This window comes from Chanodichthys erythropterus, chromosome 7, assembly GCF_024489055.1.
Source record: "Chanodichthys erythropterus isolate Z2021 chromosome 7, ASM2448905v1, whole genome shotgun sequence".
NCBI lineage: Eukaryota > Metazoa > Chordata > Actinopteri > Cypriniformes > Xenocyprididae > Chanodichthys > Chanodichthys erythropterus.
The window spans coordinates 35,229,613-35,247,178 of record NC_090227.1 but is presented as its reverse complement, the minus strand read 5'-3'; the positions used below and the strand labels follow the sequence as shown (position 1 = coordinate 35,247,178).

Here is a 17,566-nt window from a genome sequence, read left to right as displayed (position 1 = left end):
ATTGCTATTTTATATAAACACTATATAAATAAACAAAATAGCCTGACTTCCATAACCAAATTAAGCCAATATTACTGTTTCTGGATATTGAGTATACAGCTATGGAAAAAATTAAGAGACCACTTCAAGTTCAGAAATCAATGTTAAGTGGTCTCTTAATTTTTTTCCATAGCTGTATGCATACTGTGTTCCTGTATCAGACTTTTGGCTCATATACACACCTTAGTCAGAATATTTACCTTAACTAAATATATATATATATGTGTCCATGTCCAAACAAGGGTAATTTTGAGTAAGATTAGCTACAGACAATTGTTAAAATGCAAAGCTATTGAAAAAACAATCTTTTAAAATTTCAAAAATGTTCTTCATAGGCTCGAAGGAAAGAAGTGTTCCTGCAGGAACGATATGGGCAGTTCAGTCTGACGGACCCATTCCTCGCCCTGCAGAGGGACTTTGAGTCAGGGACGGGACCAAAGGACCGTAGGCCTGTTAGCGCGAGCCCCATCACCGTGCTGGAAGCTGTTATGGCCCATTGCCGCAAGATGCAGGAGAGGATGTCCGCCCAGCTCTCAGCCGCTGAGAGCAGACAGAAAAGGGTAAGATCTGTCTGATAATTGTGGGTATTCTGTATGTTTAACAGGGCAAGACTACAGGAAGGATTGTGTGTGAATTATTCCAAAAGTATTTACATATTCTATCTGAAACAAGTCATCCTTTTCTGTAGGATTATGTTGACGTGATTAAGTTTGCTGCCAGCGGTTTGCTGAGGTGTTCCTAGTTATTCTCGGAATATACTTTAGTATGCAATGTGTGCACCTGTGTGTGTCTTTTTAAGGGGTGTGTGTCTACATCATCTATGCTGATACTGTTCTGGCACAATTGATGAAAAAATCCTCTTTTTCTAACCTCCATGAAAGCATAGTACATGTCATAAAAGAAGAGTAAGAAAGAGAGCTCTAGACAAGGCGAGCAATAATGGTATCTCGGAAGAAGAGGAGGAGGTGTCAGAGAAGGAGAGAAATAGATGCTAAGCTCTGAAACACTCTGCCAAACACATCCGTAAATCTTTATCTCACTATTTGAGATAGTGCTACAAAGAATACAAGCTACATGTTATCAATGCAGGCCTTAAACTTTAAAAACACACACACAGGTGTGCTTCTTCCAAGTGACCTCTGACCCTTCACTGTACACCACTCCTGCAGACAAGATATCAGCTGTGTTCACCATCTCAGTGGCTTCAGTTTTATTTTAGGATAATCCTATTATGTATTATAAGATACAGTTTATATATAGGTACATAGCATGCATATTTACATGTTACAGTGACAGAGTGAACTGAGCTCCCTGATCCAATAATAAACACTTGTGCTTGGTTGTTATGGTGACAGTTCTCTTATTGCATTGGTACTGTAGTTAAATGCAACAGCTCATATGGTATACCATAGACTGTAAAAAAAGTGGTATACAGTATAGATGTTTACAAATAGTATAAACATAGTCTTTTATCACAGTGATTTCTGTCTGATTCTGTCTGGCCACTGTGCTTAAGTGTTTTCTTTTGTTATCTCATTATTTCTGGAAGTGTTCATTTATTCATAGGCTAAGCAGCATAAATCTGCAAATAAAGCTTATACTGAATATCTGTAACTTGTAGTGTTAAATTTTTTTTTGTTTTTTGTTTTTTGCATGTATTGTATTGCTCAGCAGTTGATGGTAGTATTCTCAGAAGTTGATGTTAGTAGTGTGACCCCTTTTTGACATTCAATTCCCTGTTGATTATCATATTAAAAGCAACTGATACCTCAAAGGTCAAACTGCTATCACACATGAGTGAAGTGTTCAGCTTAGTCAGTAACTTTACATGAGTACGGATCCCTTAACATACTTTACAAAGGTGCAACTAAGAGTTGCACACAAAATAGATTTGGGGTATTTTTTTTAATTGTCTGGCATGTAGAAAAACACTATATTAATGAAAAAGCTTAATTGGTGGAGCTTGGACATAAAGAGATAATTATGTAAGGTTAACTTAAGAGTAATTTCTGATTTGAGGATGTTTCTCCAAGTTTAATTGTGCTTGATTTTAAAGTAATTTTCAAGGCATGTTTACAAAGTTTTGTCCGAAAGAGTGATGTATCTTTAATTGTTTAATAATTAGTGTCTTGCTTTATGTGTCTGTTATCTGCTCTCTGCGATTCTCACATTTGCCCTGCTGCTGCTGTCTAGCTTGAAATGGAGAAACTACAGCTGCAGAGCCTGGAGCAGGAACACAGGAAGCTGTCGGCTCAGCTGAAGGATGAGCGAGAGAAAAACAAACACGTGGTGATGTCACTGGTGCATGAATGCAAGCAGCTAGCCGCTCGTGTAGTTGAAGAGAACCAGCGTTTTGAGGAGCTCTCATCCCGCACTGAGCAGGAAGGCCGTTCTGTGGGACGACTGGAGGAAGAACTGGCATCTGAGCGTCGTCGTAGCCAACAGATGGAAGCGGAGATGGAGAAACAGCTGGCCGAGTTTGACACAGAGCGAGAGCAGCTACGTGCCAGGCTTAGCCGTGAGGAGACGCGTGCTGCAGAGCTGCGGGCTGAAAGTGAGAATCTCCGCCAGCAGATGGAGCAGCTAAGAACTGAGCGATGCAAAGATGCCCCACCACTGCCTTCTGTCACCCCAGCATCTGCCCCAGTTAAACCCAAGACTATGACATCCGTGGCTGTGGGCACTGAGGCAACCGTCTACAAGACTGCTTCCTCTCAGACAGATGAAAATGAAGCAGCTAAGAAGGTGCCACTCTCCATCCCAGTCAAGCCTACAAGTTCTACCTATGCTAGCATGAACCTACCTAAGACTTCCAGTGCTGGACGGGGGCTACACCACGGGAGCTCTCAGGCAGAAAATGGAGGAGAGGGCCAGACGCATCCACATGGCTCACATTCACCTGGTGTATCCACTACCTTGCCGACTGGGGTCAGTCCCCGCGTCCAGGCGGCCCGTTACAAATTCCAACCCTCTGCCTCAGAGCAGGACCAAAATGGAACCGCAAACCAGAGTCCCCCTTCCCGCGACCTGTCCCCCACAAATCGAGACAACTTTGCAGCCAAACAGCAGGCTCGCCACACTGTCACACAGGTTCTCTCCCGCTTCACAAGCCCTCCAGCAGGGGGACCCCCTGCAGCCCTTCGGCCTGGTTTGCCACACTCCACATCTGAGGGGGGACCCTTTGCAGGGCGTTTAGGCCACCCCCAGATAGGCCTTAAATCACCGACTGTGGCCCGCATTGACAGGGGTAACCCACCCCCCATCCCACCAAAAAAACCAGGACTGTCCCAGACACCATCCCCTCCACATCCACCAATCAAAGTAGTAGGTGAAGCCAGCAGGTCCCCAGGAACAGGACTGGGGGTGGGCCTTGCCAAATCAACTGCCACCCCTCAGCTTCCTCCAAAGCCCTCCTTAGATTTGGGCAGTACAGTCCCAGCCTTGACCGCGTCACAGGTGGGTGCTTCCTGTACTGGCTGGCCGTGGGGGCAGCAGCCGACAGCAGCATGTGTGGAGTGTCCCCCTATCACCACCTCCTCCACAGCTACCATTGTCATTAGTCCCTCCATAAACCCACCTAGTCTTCCGTCCCATAGTCCCCAGCACCCGGGCAGCACCCTGGCAGCAGCATCAGGTAAAAGGGTGCACTGTGTTTCACCCTTACTTTCACTGCTTCTCCTTTCTACTCCCCTCCTTTTCCATTCTTGATGTATTCCTCAGTAAGTCTTAGCAGAGGAGGACATAGACTTGGAGTAACCAAGGGAGGAGTATTCATACTCTACTAGGGTTACCTGCCGTTTGAAACACAATACTTCAACATAACCAAGATAAGAGCATTTTTACGATTTTTGAGGGCACCTATCCATGTCTGGACAGTTTCTTGACCAAAGTAGTCATAGATATGAATAGCTCAGGTTGACCCTCTCTTGATGATGCAGGTCTCTAGGGGTCTTTCCTGTAACCCATTCTGAAGCTGATGCCAGAGGCTGCTCTTTCCCCTTTCCTCCCATTGACCTACAGCATGGTTCTGCCTCTCCTGTGTTCCTTCACTAACCATATTCCACAATGTCTTAAACTAACCACACCACCGTGTCCATGCTGCCATCTGTTTCTTTGTTTGACCTACTGTAAAGCAACTTGTGGTGTTGATCCCTGCATTTTTAAACGTTTCATTCAATGGTTACATAGACGTTTCTGGACAACTAACCCAATTGTATTTGATTGCACTTGAATATTCATAAATATGTCTCTATGCATTGGTTCTGCACAATAGCAATTACTTCTGCATCTAAGATATACCATTGATGTCTTTGTCTGAGAAGTGTAAATTCTTATCTTAGAGCAGAGGTGTCCAATCCTTATCCTGGAGTGCCAATGTCCTGCAAAGTTTAGCTCCAACACACCTGTCTGAAAGTTCGTAGTTATCCTTAAGCCCCGGGTATACTTCGGCCGTCCTCGTTCGTGCACCATCTGCATGACATAATTTTCGTCATGCGGCCGCACACCCCGTCCGTGTGCAGCCCAAATTTCAAGACCACGCAGACAGTTTGCATGCAACAGCGCATGCGCAAGCAGGACAGGAGAGTCCACTAGGTGGCAATACGCACAGTACTGAGCACAATGTGCAGTCGTTGAAGAAGTGTGTGTAAAGAGCGATTCAAAAACAAGACGTGTAAACTCAGAAGCATACCTTCTCCACCGTTTTTGATTCCTGTTCTCTTGGTGTATCTTCTGAACTATGTTGTAATGGTGGATGCACTATTTTTCTTCTCCAATCCTGCCCAGTGAATGTCCCGTTGATGACACGATGTCTGGTAAAAGTACAGAAAAAAATGTACTGTGCATGTGTCGAACTCGGTCATCCACGCGCATCCTTGGTTTAGTATACTTTGAAAGATGCACGGACGCGACTGCGCGTGAGTTTTTGAATACGGTTGGGGCTAAACTCTACAATTTAACCCTCCAAGAGCAGGGTTGGACACCCGTGTCTTAGAATTAATGCTACCCTCCTAAAAGACCGCTAAGACAAGTAGGAATGTCCTTGCTGATCCGGCTGGTTAGTGTAAATTTGGTGTTAGTCTAGCTGGTTGCTGGTCAACCAGTATGGTCTTTCTTGTAAAGTCTTAACAGTTAATCTAAATTAAGAAGCCTAGTGGAAACACCAGTACAACAACATCCTACACTGCGGACCAACATCAAAGACACAACATATGCTGGTCTTTTCAGCAGGGTAGTTCCAAAAGAGCTTTGACAGAGATGTCAGTTAGGTGGAGTCATGCATTGGTCTGTAAGCCAAATATATGAGACAGCTCGAATTGCAGTTAGATTTTCCCCTTTGGAAACAGTGTCAGAAGCTTTAGAGTTCTCTCATATTTTGAAATGCCACCCTGTCTCTGCAGGCCTCTCCATAGCTCTCTGAGAACACCAAAGAAAGACAATTGTAACACCATTGAAGGCAGAGCAAGTATTCCAGCAGAGTCTTTTTCTTTAATGTCACTAGAGACTAATCCACAGGGTAGCTCGGAAAGATGTCGGTAGCTAGCTGTCATCGCTAAATGCTAAAAATTAGCACTTTTCTTCCTCTCTCTGCAGCCACTCAACCATGGCAGTTCTCTGAGGCTCCTCTGCTCTCTTTGCCGCCCATTTTAACCCAGAAAAGAGCCAATAATCTTATGCTTTCCACTGGACCTCAATGAAACAGCCTATCTCTCTCTCCCAACTCCCTCCACTAACCAAGATAAACATAGAGAATCCCTAGAGACAAAGCTATTTACAAACATGCTTTAGCATTAGCACTCAGATACTAGACTAGTTACATCCACACTGCAAAACGAGTTATTTCAATTCTGTTTTCACATACAGGTACCAATTTGCCAGTAGTATTTCTGTGCTTTGTGCTTTCAAATTTCATCTGTTTCTCTGCTGTAGTTTCCATATTTCTAACGCTGTCTAATTGACATGTCTCACACAATCAGAACCATGTTTAGAATGTTTCAGTTTGACTGACATAATTTATGATGCGTGACTTTCATTAATGAACCATAAACCGCCTGCTGCCTGATTTGATTTATCCAGTTGAGTTATGTCTTTTATTTGATTTGTTTTTAGCCTGACCTAAAAACAAATGAAGTTGACTTGAGCATTTGAAAAATAATCTGATCTGTAGGATAGAGGGTGTGGATTGCAGATACACTCTAGAATAATACATTTCCAATGTTGTGCCAAAATGTGTACGTCACATAAACATTTATCCTTTGTTTTACCCGAATTTGGCTTACTTCTCATTTCCTCTCGAACACACATTTCGTATGTACGTAGGGTAATTTGGTTACTGAACTACGAAATACTCACTGCGCCAGTGGCAGTGGCCTTAAATTATTTCTCAATGACAAATGGAGTCGTTCTTCTGGGTAATGTTTTAGTTCAGGGAACACATTTTGACACAACACAAGCACCCTGCCTCACTAGTTACTGCTGTTGCTTGAACCCTCCCAGGCTGGTGTCCCTCCATAGTCCCCTCGCTAACCTGCGGTGACCCCGTCCCCCTGGATGACGGGCAAACCCTTCTCCTTCAAGCTGCTTCCCAGGGAAATGTCACTTTATTGTCTATGCTGCTTAACCAAGATCCACTATTGGATATTCATCATCGTCATCATGAATTAACCTCTGCCTTGATCTCTGCTGCTCTTAATGGACACACAGGTATGTGCTGGTGAGATTAGCATGTGTACAGCATGCTTAAAAATGATTGAATTTTGCTACCATTTTGCTTTTGTATATATATATATATATATATATATAATGTGTGTATATAAATGTGTGTATAAATAATGTGTTTATTCTATAGACTGCTTAAATCTGCTGCTGACTTCAGGGGCATCTGCTGAAGCTGCCGATGAAACAGGATTTACGCCGCTACATGCCGCTGCTGAAAATGGTCACCATGGGTGGGTCCTCTGTTCTCCTTTACTTTGCTATTATGGTGTTTTAGCTTTTTTATTGTGTTTTCAAGAACAGTGACACATTTGCACATCTTATGGCACTGTTATTAAAATCCATATCAGATGATCTGATCACAAGACAGACAACGATTTTTTTTCTGAAATTTTGGACTGTTTTTTTCTAGGCATGTTTTAAAACCTTTGCTTTGATGCAATGAGTGATTGACTGGTGAGTAGGTGGTACTGTGTCACTGTTGTCCAGGATGCATCCAAGACGGATTAGCGGTTTAAATAAAATGTGATGTAGTCACATGACTACTGCAGCAAGGGGTTTGACTAATCAGATGACAAAATGTTTTGGACCTCTTTTTCATGTGTTTATAGTGCTGCTTGATTGTGATCAAATCAACTAAATCAGATCATGGTAGGGTTTCCAATATCTAGACAATTTTTTTCTCTAAGCAATGATACCAATCTCAGCTGATCTTTCATCGACAGGTGTGTTAAAGCTCTTGTAAAATGTGGAGCTGATTTGGAGAAGGAATGCTCCCAGGGAAGGACCCCTCTATACCTGGCCTGTGAACAGGGACATCTGGAGTGTGTGAAAGTCTTGCTAGATGCAGGAGCAGACCGTTCACATGTCACGACTGTGAGTTTTCAGTTCCGCACTGACACCAGTGTCTCTCAAATGTCAATTACATTCTGTGTTCCTAAACACGTTAGGAAATACTGCCCCTCTGTTCATCTCCATGGTTACCTTAACAGTTGAGCGTGGGTATTTTGCTGTCAATGTGTTGCTCAGAATGTAATTACGGTTCCTATTTTAGAAACACTTAATTATGCCCTGAATGTTTTCTCAGTTTGCTCTAATTTACTGGGCTGAAAATATCCCCAAAATATCTTGGGAAATTCTTAAGGTCTAAATTAAGGTGTTTTTATATTTGCTGGTTGGTTCATATTGTGTGTGTTTGTATTTTTTTTATCTGTTTTGTTGTGAGTATGTGTATACCTGTACATCAGTAAGTTTGTGGACTTCTCAAAAAGACCTCTTGCACTTGCACTTAAGTGTTTGTTATTTTCAGGACAACTGCACGGCTCTACACGCTGCAGTCAGTTCAGGTCATGTGGGCCCTCTGAAGCTCCTGCTATACCACCCATCACCTGAACCAGACCTGGGTCTCCCTGCATCTCCTTCAGACTCCAATCAGGAGCTCCAACACCCTGGCATAACCAAGGCCAGTCACATCCTCAACCACAGTAACCAGGATGGCTGGACTGCTGCCCATATTGCTGCATCCAGGGGCTACAAGGTGACATGTTTGAGTTTGATGCTAAGTAGACTGTTTCACACCAGAGTTAGAAGTGGCTGATAACACAGCTGGTGCCTTGAATGCTCACATGTCTCATACTTTGCAGAAATGCCTGGAGGTCTTGTGTAACCACAGTCAACAGGACATGGAGAAGAGGGACAAATGCAATCGCACCATACATGATGTTGCCACAGATGACTGCAAAGATCTACTAGAGAACCTGGGTGAGAATAATTTAAACGATAGAGCTTTGTACAAATGCGATAGTTTGGCAGGTTTTGCCACTATGTGATAGTTGGCTTAAGTGACCACAGCCTTAACTTTTGCTTTCTGCCCTACTTTAGATTTGTACACAGTGGTTGTACAGGTGCTCATGGGCTCACCGGAGCGTCTTTGCCCTGTGGATCTCCTGGAGGATGGATGCACAGTTGGCAAAGTTACAATTCAGTGCAATACCAGCTGGGAAGAGTTAACAGGAAGCTTGAGTTACCTGCTGACCAATCACCTCCAGCTAATTTGTGGGAGGTGGGAACTGCAGGAAGTTCTAGGTAGAGCGGACACTTTGGGCCTCTCTACTGACAGCATGGCTTCTGTGATTATAGGTAAACACATATACATCTTACAGTAACTAGCTACTTGCCAAAGAAATTTACATTCATTTGTGCCCATTTAACTTGATTATAACAGGGGTGCCAAATTCTGTTTCAGAGTCATATGATTCTTCAGAAATCATTCTAACATGCTGATTTGGCAACATTTGAAATATTTCTTATTATTTATTTTTAAAAAACTGTAACTGACCTCAAACTTTTGAACGGTATTGTACATAATTTATACACCACTTTTGAACGGTATTGTACATAATTTATACACCATTTATACACCATTATACACCATTTTTTACTATATATATATATATATATATATATATATATATATATATATATATATATATATATATATATATATATATATATATATATATATATATATAGTTGAAATCAAAATTATTCAACCCCCTTAACTGCAAGACATTTTGCTGCTGAGAACAAAATTTTATGAAAACAATTCATCAAAGGCATCAGTAAACTATTAGTTTATTAATACACATTTGAGTGATTCCGAGAATGTAAAGTTGATGAAAAAATGAAAAAAGTCTAACTGGTTCTAAACATACATGTACAAAATGACCCCCAAAAGTCGCATTTTATGCAGAATCTTTTATTCTTTATAACCTCCAGTAAACGCTGTAGTGCTTAGAAGCTTCTCTCACCTCTCTATTGCAATCTTGGCTCATTCCTCGCTTGAAAAAGCTTCCAGATCACTGATAGTCTTTGGTTTCCATGTTACCTCTGCTTTCTACAAATCCCACCAATTATTTTCAATGAGATTTCAATCTGAAGACTGTACAGGCCACTCAAGAACATTCTACAACTGATCCCTGAACCAAGCTTAAGTAGATTTGGATGTATACTTTGGGACGGCTGTCCTGCAGGAAAGTCCATTGATCATCAAGCTTCAGTCTCTGCACCGAGGGCATCACCATCTTTGCCAAAATGGCTTGATACTTCAAAGAATTCATGATGTCATTCATACAGTCAAGATTTCTAGTTCCTGCAACAGCAAAGAACCCCATAACAAGACTGGACCATCTCCATGCTTGACCATGGAGATGGTGTTCTTCTGCTCATAAGCTTTGCAGCTTTGCTGAATGCCACTCTTGACCAAGAAGAACATAAAAGGCTGACTTGGATATGCTTACATTCATTTGGACATACCTGTGGAGTTGTGGAAGAATGTTTTATGGAGGAATGTGACCAAACTGGAACTTTTTGGACCCATGGATCAGCGGTACATCTGGTGCAAAAAAGGCAAAGCTTATGAGCAGAAGGACACCAGAAGCTTCTAAGCACTTACAGGCAGCGTTTATTGGATGTTATAAAGAATAAAAGATTCTGCACTTTTAGGGTTGAATAATTTTGTACATGTATATATATATATATATATATATATATATATATATATATATATATATATATATATATATATATATATATATATATATATATATAATATATATATTATTTTTTATTTTTTCATCAACTTTACATTCTCGGAATCAAATGTGTATTAATAATAGAATAATAGTTGAATAATAGTTTACTGATGCCTTTGATGAATTGTTTTCATAAAATTTTGTTCTCAGCCGCAAAATGTCTTTCAGGTTAAGGGGGTTGAATAATTTTGATTGCAACCATAAATATATATGTATTTTATGCAAAGTATAAGTTTTTGTTTTTACTTTTTTTTTTTTTTTTATTATTTTTTTTTTTTTTACCTCTTCACTGACATGTTTGAATGCACAGTGCAGAAGCAACCATTGCATTGCTTTGAAATGCAACCTGTAGCGTAGAGACACGTTTGCGATGGCTATTCTCGGATGACCCCAGACTTCTGAACAGCTGCTTCGCTTCCTGAATTGCCCTTGGTTACTGTTCAAGTTTTAATTTCCCCACCTCAGCGATTTTAAACTCTTGTTGTCATAGATGCAAGAAAAAAGAGACGGCCAAAGAGCCCAATATGTGTTATATATATCAAATATATCTGTCACTAGGATGATTTGTGATATAAAACTTCTGAATATAGAACTTAACACCACACACACATTCACACAAATGTGCTATTATTTACTTGTGTACCCTCTATTCTGACACTAGCTCTAGTGAGCATGAATTTAATGTGGCTCTTGTCTTGGGTGTTGTCCAACATCTCACTGGGCCAAGTAGGGAAGGACGTGGGACAGGGGTCTAACTCCGCTTGGCTCGACCCAAGGGTTGTCATGCAGGGCTGCTGAAAATAAACTAGCCTTCTCCAAGTTCTCACCTATCTCTTTCACACCCCTCTGGCCTTCTCCCTGTCTCTTTTGCACTCTTTCTCTCACCACTTCTTTTTTTTTTGTTTACACTCAACTCCTCCCTTAAGACAAGATGTTTAAGAGCAGATGTCAGAATGAAGGGATTTGGCCTACCAAGAGCAACTTGATGACTATATACTATTCCAAACAGAAAACATGAGGGGACTGACAGACAGAAAAGAGATATAGGAGGATAAAAACACATGCCTCTCAAGTTTGAAAAACAGTAGATGAAAACTGTTCCCATGTCAGTAAAGATTACACATCTGTGTCTTTCACCATAAGCGGATATATACATCTAGAAAATCTATCCCTATTTCCTAAATGAATTTTCTTGTTCAGGTGATGCTGTCTGGCTGCCAGGGCAGGAACTGGCCCAGTCTCCTTGGGATCTCATTCGGAAACGCCTTAGTCAACGTATTACCATACATCTTAAAGGTGAGCTTTAGTCTCTTTTAAAAATAAGGCCTGTTTCGCACCTCACATAAACAGTCCATATTAAATTTGGCACCCAATTAACAGGTTACACTGAAAATTCAGCTATGCCATCACAGGAATAAATAACATTTTAAAAATATGAATAAATATAAAATTGTTATTTTAAAAAATAATTATTAAAATTATTAAATAAATAAAAAATAATTTAAAATCTTCCTTTTTTTTAAATCGTACTGACCCCAAACATTTGAACAGTATTGTATTACATGCATTACATTTAACTTAGATTAAAAATATTGTTCATAGTTCATATGTATGCATTAACTAATGTCAACAAATTGAACCTCAATGTGAAGTGTTGCCACATATTTTATAAAATTATCAGATTGTGTTTGAGAGATTCTTTTGGTAAAGCAGAAAAATATACTTTGCCTATGATAGAAAGAATCAGCAGATCTCTTGGGTTTCCACACTTTAATGAATAGCCATGCTGTGCTCCCTGTCATCACATGACCATGATGTTTAGCTGGGCTCCAGAATATTCCATCTCATGCAACGGCACATAAAAACAACTCATTGAAGCCCTCGCTCAAATCCATTTCACACAGATCTCCTGGTCTCCCATGTCCTTTGTGTGTTGTGCTCTTTGATATACCGTGTGGGTTTGATTTATGTCTCATGGCTGCTATAATTTTGCTTTCTGTCAGGCCTGTCAGAGTGCACTCTGGATGAGATGACGTACGACTCCCTGATCCCTCTACAGCTGCTGCAGAACTATGTCCGCCTGGTACGCTGACTCACTCTCCGTGTCAAAGAGAGTTTTTTAGCATGTCTGAGTTAAACTGGATGATATTTAAAGTTTGGATGAAGAGTACTGAGAGGGAATAAAGTCCTTATAATACCTTGGGACCAAAACTAAATTCTTTGAGTCTCCACCACCAGTTCGGCACCTTGTGGCAACAGATACTATTTGTGTTTTAAATGTTGTAATGGAAGATGCTTGCAGTGTAACAAGCAGTAACTTAAGACAACAAAACACCCTCCAAGACACACTTGAGTAATCAAGCCTGCACTAAGGCATTCATAAATAAAATATTTGGAATGGATGATAAAATGAAGCTGGTCTAGATGAATAATACATGTGCTGTTCTTCATGATATTTACCAGTGTTGATAAACTCAATTGTGTTTTTGTTCGTGGTCAGGTGGAACAGTACCATAATGTCATCTTCCATGGTCTGGAGGGCAGCTTTCAGGAGTACATCGCCAACCAGATCTCTCATTATATCAAGGTAAATATTATCAATTGTTTAAAGTATTCATATTTTACTTTTCATCCAAGCAGTTTCAGAAACTAACAAGTAAATGCATTTTTGTTCATTTAAACGTTTTTATTTTGAACATTTAAGCACTGATTATATGAGGAGGCCTAAATCCAATAAGCATATTCATAAAAAAGACCATTGATACATTTGTAAAATGTATTTAAATACATACAAACCCGATTCCAAAAAAGTTGGGACACTGCACAAATTGTGAATAAAAACAGAATGCAATGATGTGGAAGTTTCAAATTTCAATATTTTATTCAGAATACAACATAGATGACATATCAAATGTTTAAACTGAGAAAATGTATAATTTTAAGGGGAAAATAAGTTGATTTTAAATTTCATGGCATCAACACCTCTCAAAAAAATTTGGGACAAGGCCATGTTTACCACTGTGTGGCATCCCCTCTTCTTTTTATAACAGTCTGCAAACGTCTGGGGACTGAGGAGACAAGTTGCTCAAGTTTAGGAATAGGAATGTTGTCACATTCTTGTCTAATACAGGCTTCTAGTTGCTCAACTGTCTTAGGTCTTCTTTGTCGTATCTTCCTCTTTATGATGCGGCAAATGTTTTCTATGGGTGAAAGATCTGGACTGCAGGCTGGCCATTTCAGTACCCGGATCCTTCTTCTACGCAGCCATGATGTTGTAATTGATGCAGTATGTGGTCTGGCATTGTCATGTTGGTAAATGCAAGGTCTTCCCTGAAAGAGACGACGTCTGGATGGGAGCATATGTTGTTCTAGAACTTGGATATACCTTTCAGCATTGATGGTGCCTTTCCAGATGTGTAAGCTGCCCATGCCACACACACTCATGCAACCCCATACCATCAGAGATGCAGGCTTCTGAACTGAGCGCTGATAACAACTTGGGTTGTCCTTGTCCTCTTTAGTCCAGATGACATGGCGTCCCAGTTTTCCAAAAAGAACTTCAAATTTTGATTCGTCTGATCACAGAATAGTTTTCCACTTTGCCACAGTCCATTTTAAATGACCCTTGGCCCAGAGAAAACGCCTGCGCTTCTGGATCATGTTTAGATATGGCTTCTTTTTTGACCTATAGAGTTTTAGCCGACAACAGCGAATGGCACGGTGGATTGTGTTCACCGACAATGTTTTCTTGAAGTATTCCTGAGCCCATGTTGTGATTTCCATTACAGTAGCATTCCTGTATGTGATGCAGTGCCGTCTAAGGGCCTGAAGATCACGGGCATCCAGTATGGTTTTCCGGCCTTGACCCTTACGCGCAGAGATTGTTCCAGATTCTCTGAATCTTTGGATGATATTATGCATTGTAGATGACGATAACTTCAAACTCTTTGCAATTTTTCTCTGAGAAACTCCTTTCTGATATTGCTCCACTATTTTTCACCGCAGCATTGGGGGAATTGGTGATCCTCTGCCCATCTTGACTTCTGAGAGACACTGCCACTCTGAGAGGCTCTTTTTATACCCAATCATGTTGCCAATTGACGTAATAAGTTGCAAATTGGTCCTCCAGCTGTTCCTTATATGTACATTTAACTTTTCCGACCTCTTATTGCTACCTTTCCCAACTTTTTTGGAATGTGTAGCTCTCATGAAATCCAAAATGAGCCAATATTTGGCATGACATTTTCAAAATGTCTCACTTTCAACATTTGATATGTTATCTATATTCTATTGTGAATAAAATATAAGTTTATGAGATTTGTAAATTATTGCATTCCTTTTTTATTCACAGTTTGTACAGTGTCTTAACTTTTTTGGAATCGGGTTTGTACACTACATAAAATTAATAGAAATTGACTTGTAAGAATCCTGAAAAAAAAATACGGTTTCCACAAAAATATGAAGCAGCAAAACTGTTTTCAACATTCATAATAATGAGAAATGTTTCTTGAGCACCAAATCATCATATTAGAATGATTTCTGAAGGATCATGTGACACTGGAGATATTTCACAATATTACTGTTTTTACTGTGTTTCTGATCAAAATATGCACAAGACTTCTTTCAAAAACAACATAAAATCATACCAACCCCAAACTTTTAAACGGTAGTATGTAAGAAATTGCAAAACAGAGTACGATCCTAAATCTACAATCTTATTTCCATAATGTTATAATCTCCATAATATTTCCAAAAAGGTTTAAGTTTAACTCTGAAAAATCTCTGAATCTGTTTGTCTCATGTATTGTGGACATCCATCTGTATTAGTCATGATGTTTATGATGCACCTGTTGTGTGTTTGTGTGTGTTCGCAGCACAGACAGGAGGCCCAGGGGGTTGGCTGTGATGTTGTCAGGGTGGAGATAGATGAGAGTCTATCAAAAGAGCACCTGCTGGAGATCTTCATCAACTGTGGTAAGAGCCTCTTCCATCAAGCAGCGCTGTATCGAGGAGTCACATATATCTCAGGTGATGATGTAGGCAAAGGAGCAGAGGAAGAAGATATCAGACCCCTAGAAACAAGATCAATGAACAAGAATCTTGAGTTTCCATGAAGTTTATTCTGTGTTGAGTTATTATTGTACAACACTGTCTATGGTAATTTTTGGCCTGTACCTTGTAAAAATCTTTTTTTTTCTTTTTAAGTACAAATCTAGGGCCATGTTTACACCTGGAATTAAGATGCATTTTGATCTATCAGATCACAAGTAGACAAGGGAGACACATTCCCGTTTACACCTGGTGTTTTAATCCGACTCCTTTGTCCACTTTTATCCACTTCTGTCCTGATTTCTTCAAGGGGAGGCTCTATGGTCGGGTAAATTTATGGGCTTTTTCAGATCTTTTGATCTAATTGACGAAACAAGCTCACGCAATTTACATATGAACACGAAAGGAGACGATGTAAAAACATACGGCGAGCCTCAGCTTTCGTCTCTGCTCTGATAGTCGCAAGATCATGCCGAAAGCAGTAAGTGTGTGTTAGAAATCAGGAATGGTGAGAGAACATTGTGCTTGCTATGTTTTTTGTCTTCAAACCAAACTTGGGTCTTCAGCTGACAAAGTTTAAATCCTGTCTGGCTAGCGCACTTCCCATAATGTTTACGAATTAAGTCAGTAGGCGGAGAGTAGGTGGTCTTTTGTGGCTGTTCGAACGCATTTGACACATGAGAGTTTACACAACGAAAGCAATCCAATTGAATGCGTTTTCAGCTACCTCTGGAAGTGGTCGAAAGTGGACAAACTCAAAACATTTCAGACCCCATTTACACATGTATTTTAGCATCATCCACTTGTGATCGGATCGACAAAAACTCATCTTAATACCAGGTGGAAATGGCCTAGGTTACAGTGAGGCACTTGCAGTGTAAGTGAATGGGGCACATTTGTAAATGTTAATATACTGTACTCAAAGTTTCAATAGTATAGCCACAAAATGTGATTGTTAACATGATTGTGAAAAATTACTCACTAAAATCACTTTTAAAAAAAAATTACATCTTTGTTGCCATGGCCTTAAACTTTACAACTAAAATAATTCATGTTTTAACAGAATAATTAATGTAACTGCTTTCATGAAATTATGAGCTTCACATTTCTGCTTTTAAATCCTACAAAAATTGGCCCAATTCACTTACATTGTAATCTTGTAATCTTGATTTTTGCAATGTATTTTTGTTGTAAGCAGAATTACAAAACAGATGCTGTTGATCGAGGACTTGTATTGAACACAGAATATTACATCTTTGAATTTACGATTTGTGTTGTGTATCAGGGTTCCTGGTGTCTTTGCATGAAGGCAGCACTGGGCGTTGTGTTGTGGTGGTTCTTGAGGGTCTGGAGAGAGCCCACTCTCTCAGCCACATCCTGGGAGACCTGTGCGAAGCCCTGGAGAACCGAGGATCTGTCTATTCCCTTTCCCTCAACCATGGTGAGATGCATTCATACAGATATAGCAGAGCTGGAACAGTCAATGCAACTGAAATAGCAACTCTTTTCTCCTCATGTTGATGGGCAGGTCACAATGGGCTTTACTATTTCCGTGAAGGGAGTTTTTTGATTGGCACTCTGGCTAAGCCTCGCCTGCAGGGTGCTGAGCTACGATTACAGCAGCACTTCCGCTGGGTTCAGCTACGCTGGGACATCGAGCCCCTCAATGGCATGCTGGGACGTCATCTCCGCAGAAAACTCCTCCACAAGGTCAGCCCTGCTCATCTAATAAGCTGCAGGGAAGACCACCAGAATAGCCATTCAGCTCTAAATTTAGTCAAGATTGTTTGGTTCTCAACTGGTTTTGCAATGAGACTCACAGTTCCCCATGGTCATGATGCCGCAACTCAAATTTTGAAGAATTTGAACCAATTTTATTAATTTGCTCTTTATATATAGTGAAGAGATATATAGCGCATGCCTCCATATTTGCAAGTGCAATGAATGAGTGTGTGCGCTGTGAGCACAGTATAATGTTTGACAGAACAGGAAGGTGAGAGACTTTTCATTTCATTATGAAAATAACGTTTGAATAATGACACTGACATTTAGCCTGACAATACCTAATCTGACAGCAGATACTGAATTAGAACAAAATGTTTTTTCAGGCACTGCGTTTGCCTTTGCAAACATCTTTCAAAATAAAAATCTTGCATCAAAAAAACACATTT

The 17,566-nt window shown here is 40.3% G+C and overlaps 1 protein-coding gene across 2 annotated transcripts in view; it reads left to right on the top strand.

Annotated features, from left to right (window-relative positions):
* cttnbp2 (cortactin binding protein 2) overlaps positions 1 to 17,566 on the top strand; it is a 53,179-nt gene that overhangs the window by 28,194 nt on the left and 7,419 nt on the right. For both annotated transcript variants that reach the window (XM_067390358.1, XM_067390357.1), the window contains exons 3-16: positions 375 to 599; positions 2,233 to 3,673; positions 6,535 to 6,741; positions 6,887 to 6,986; positions 7,479 to 7,629; positions 8,063 to 8,290; positions 8,397 to 8,514; positions 8,635 to 8,892; positions 11,547 to 11,642; positions 12,350 to 12,429; positions 12,847 to 12,933; positions 15,221 to 15,320; positions 16,681 to 16,836; positions 16,924 to 17,105. In XM_067390358.1, the coding sequence (XP_067246459.1) occupies positions 375 to 599; positions 2,233 to 3,673; positions 6,535 to 6,741; positions 6,887 to 6,986; positions 7,479 to 7,629; positions 8,063 to 8,290; positions 8,397 to 8,514; positions 8,635 to 8,892; positions 11,547 to 11,642; positions 12,350 to 12,429; positions 12,847 to 12,933; positions 15,221 to 15,320; positions 16,681 to 16,836; positions 16,924 to 17,105 (3,429 nt within the window). The remainder of the gene's footprint in view (positions 1 to 374; positions 600 to 2,232; positions 3,674 to 6,534; positions 6,742 to 6,886; positions 6,987 to 7,478; positions 7,630 to 8,062; positions 8,291 to 8,396; positions 8,515 to 8,634; positions 8,893 to 11,546; positions 11,643 to 12,349; positions 12,430 to 12,846; positions 12,934 to 15,220; positions 15,321 to 16,680; positions 16,837 to 16,923; positions 17,106 to 17,566) is intronic.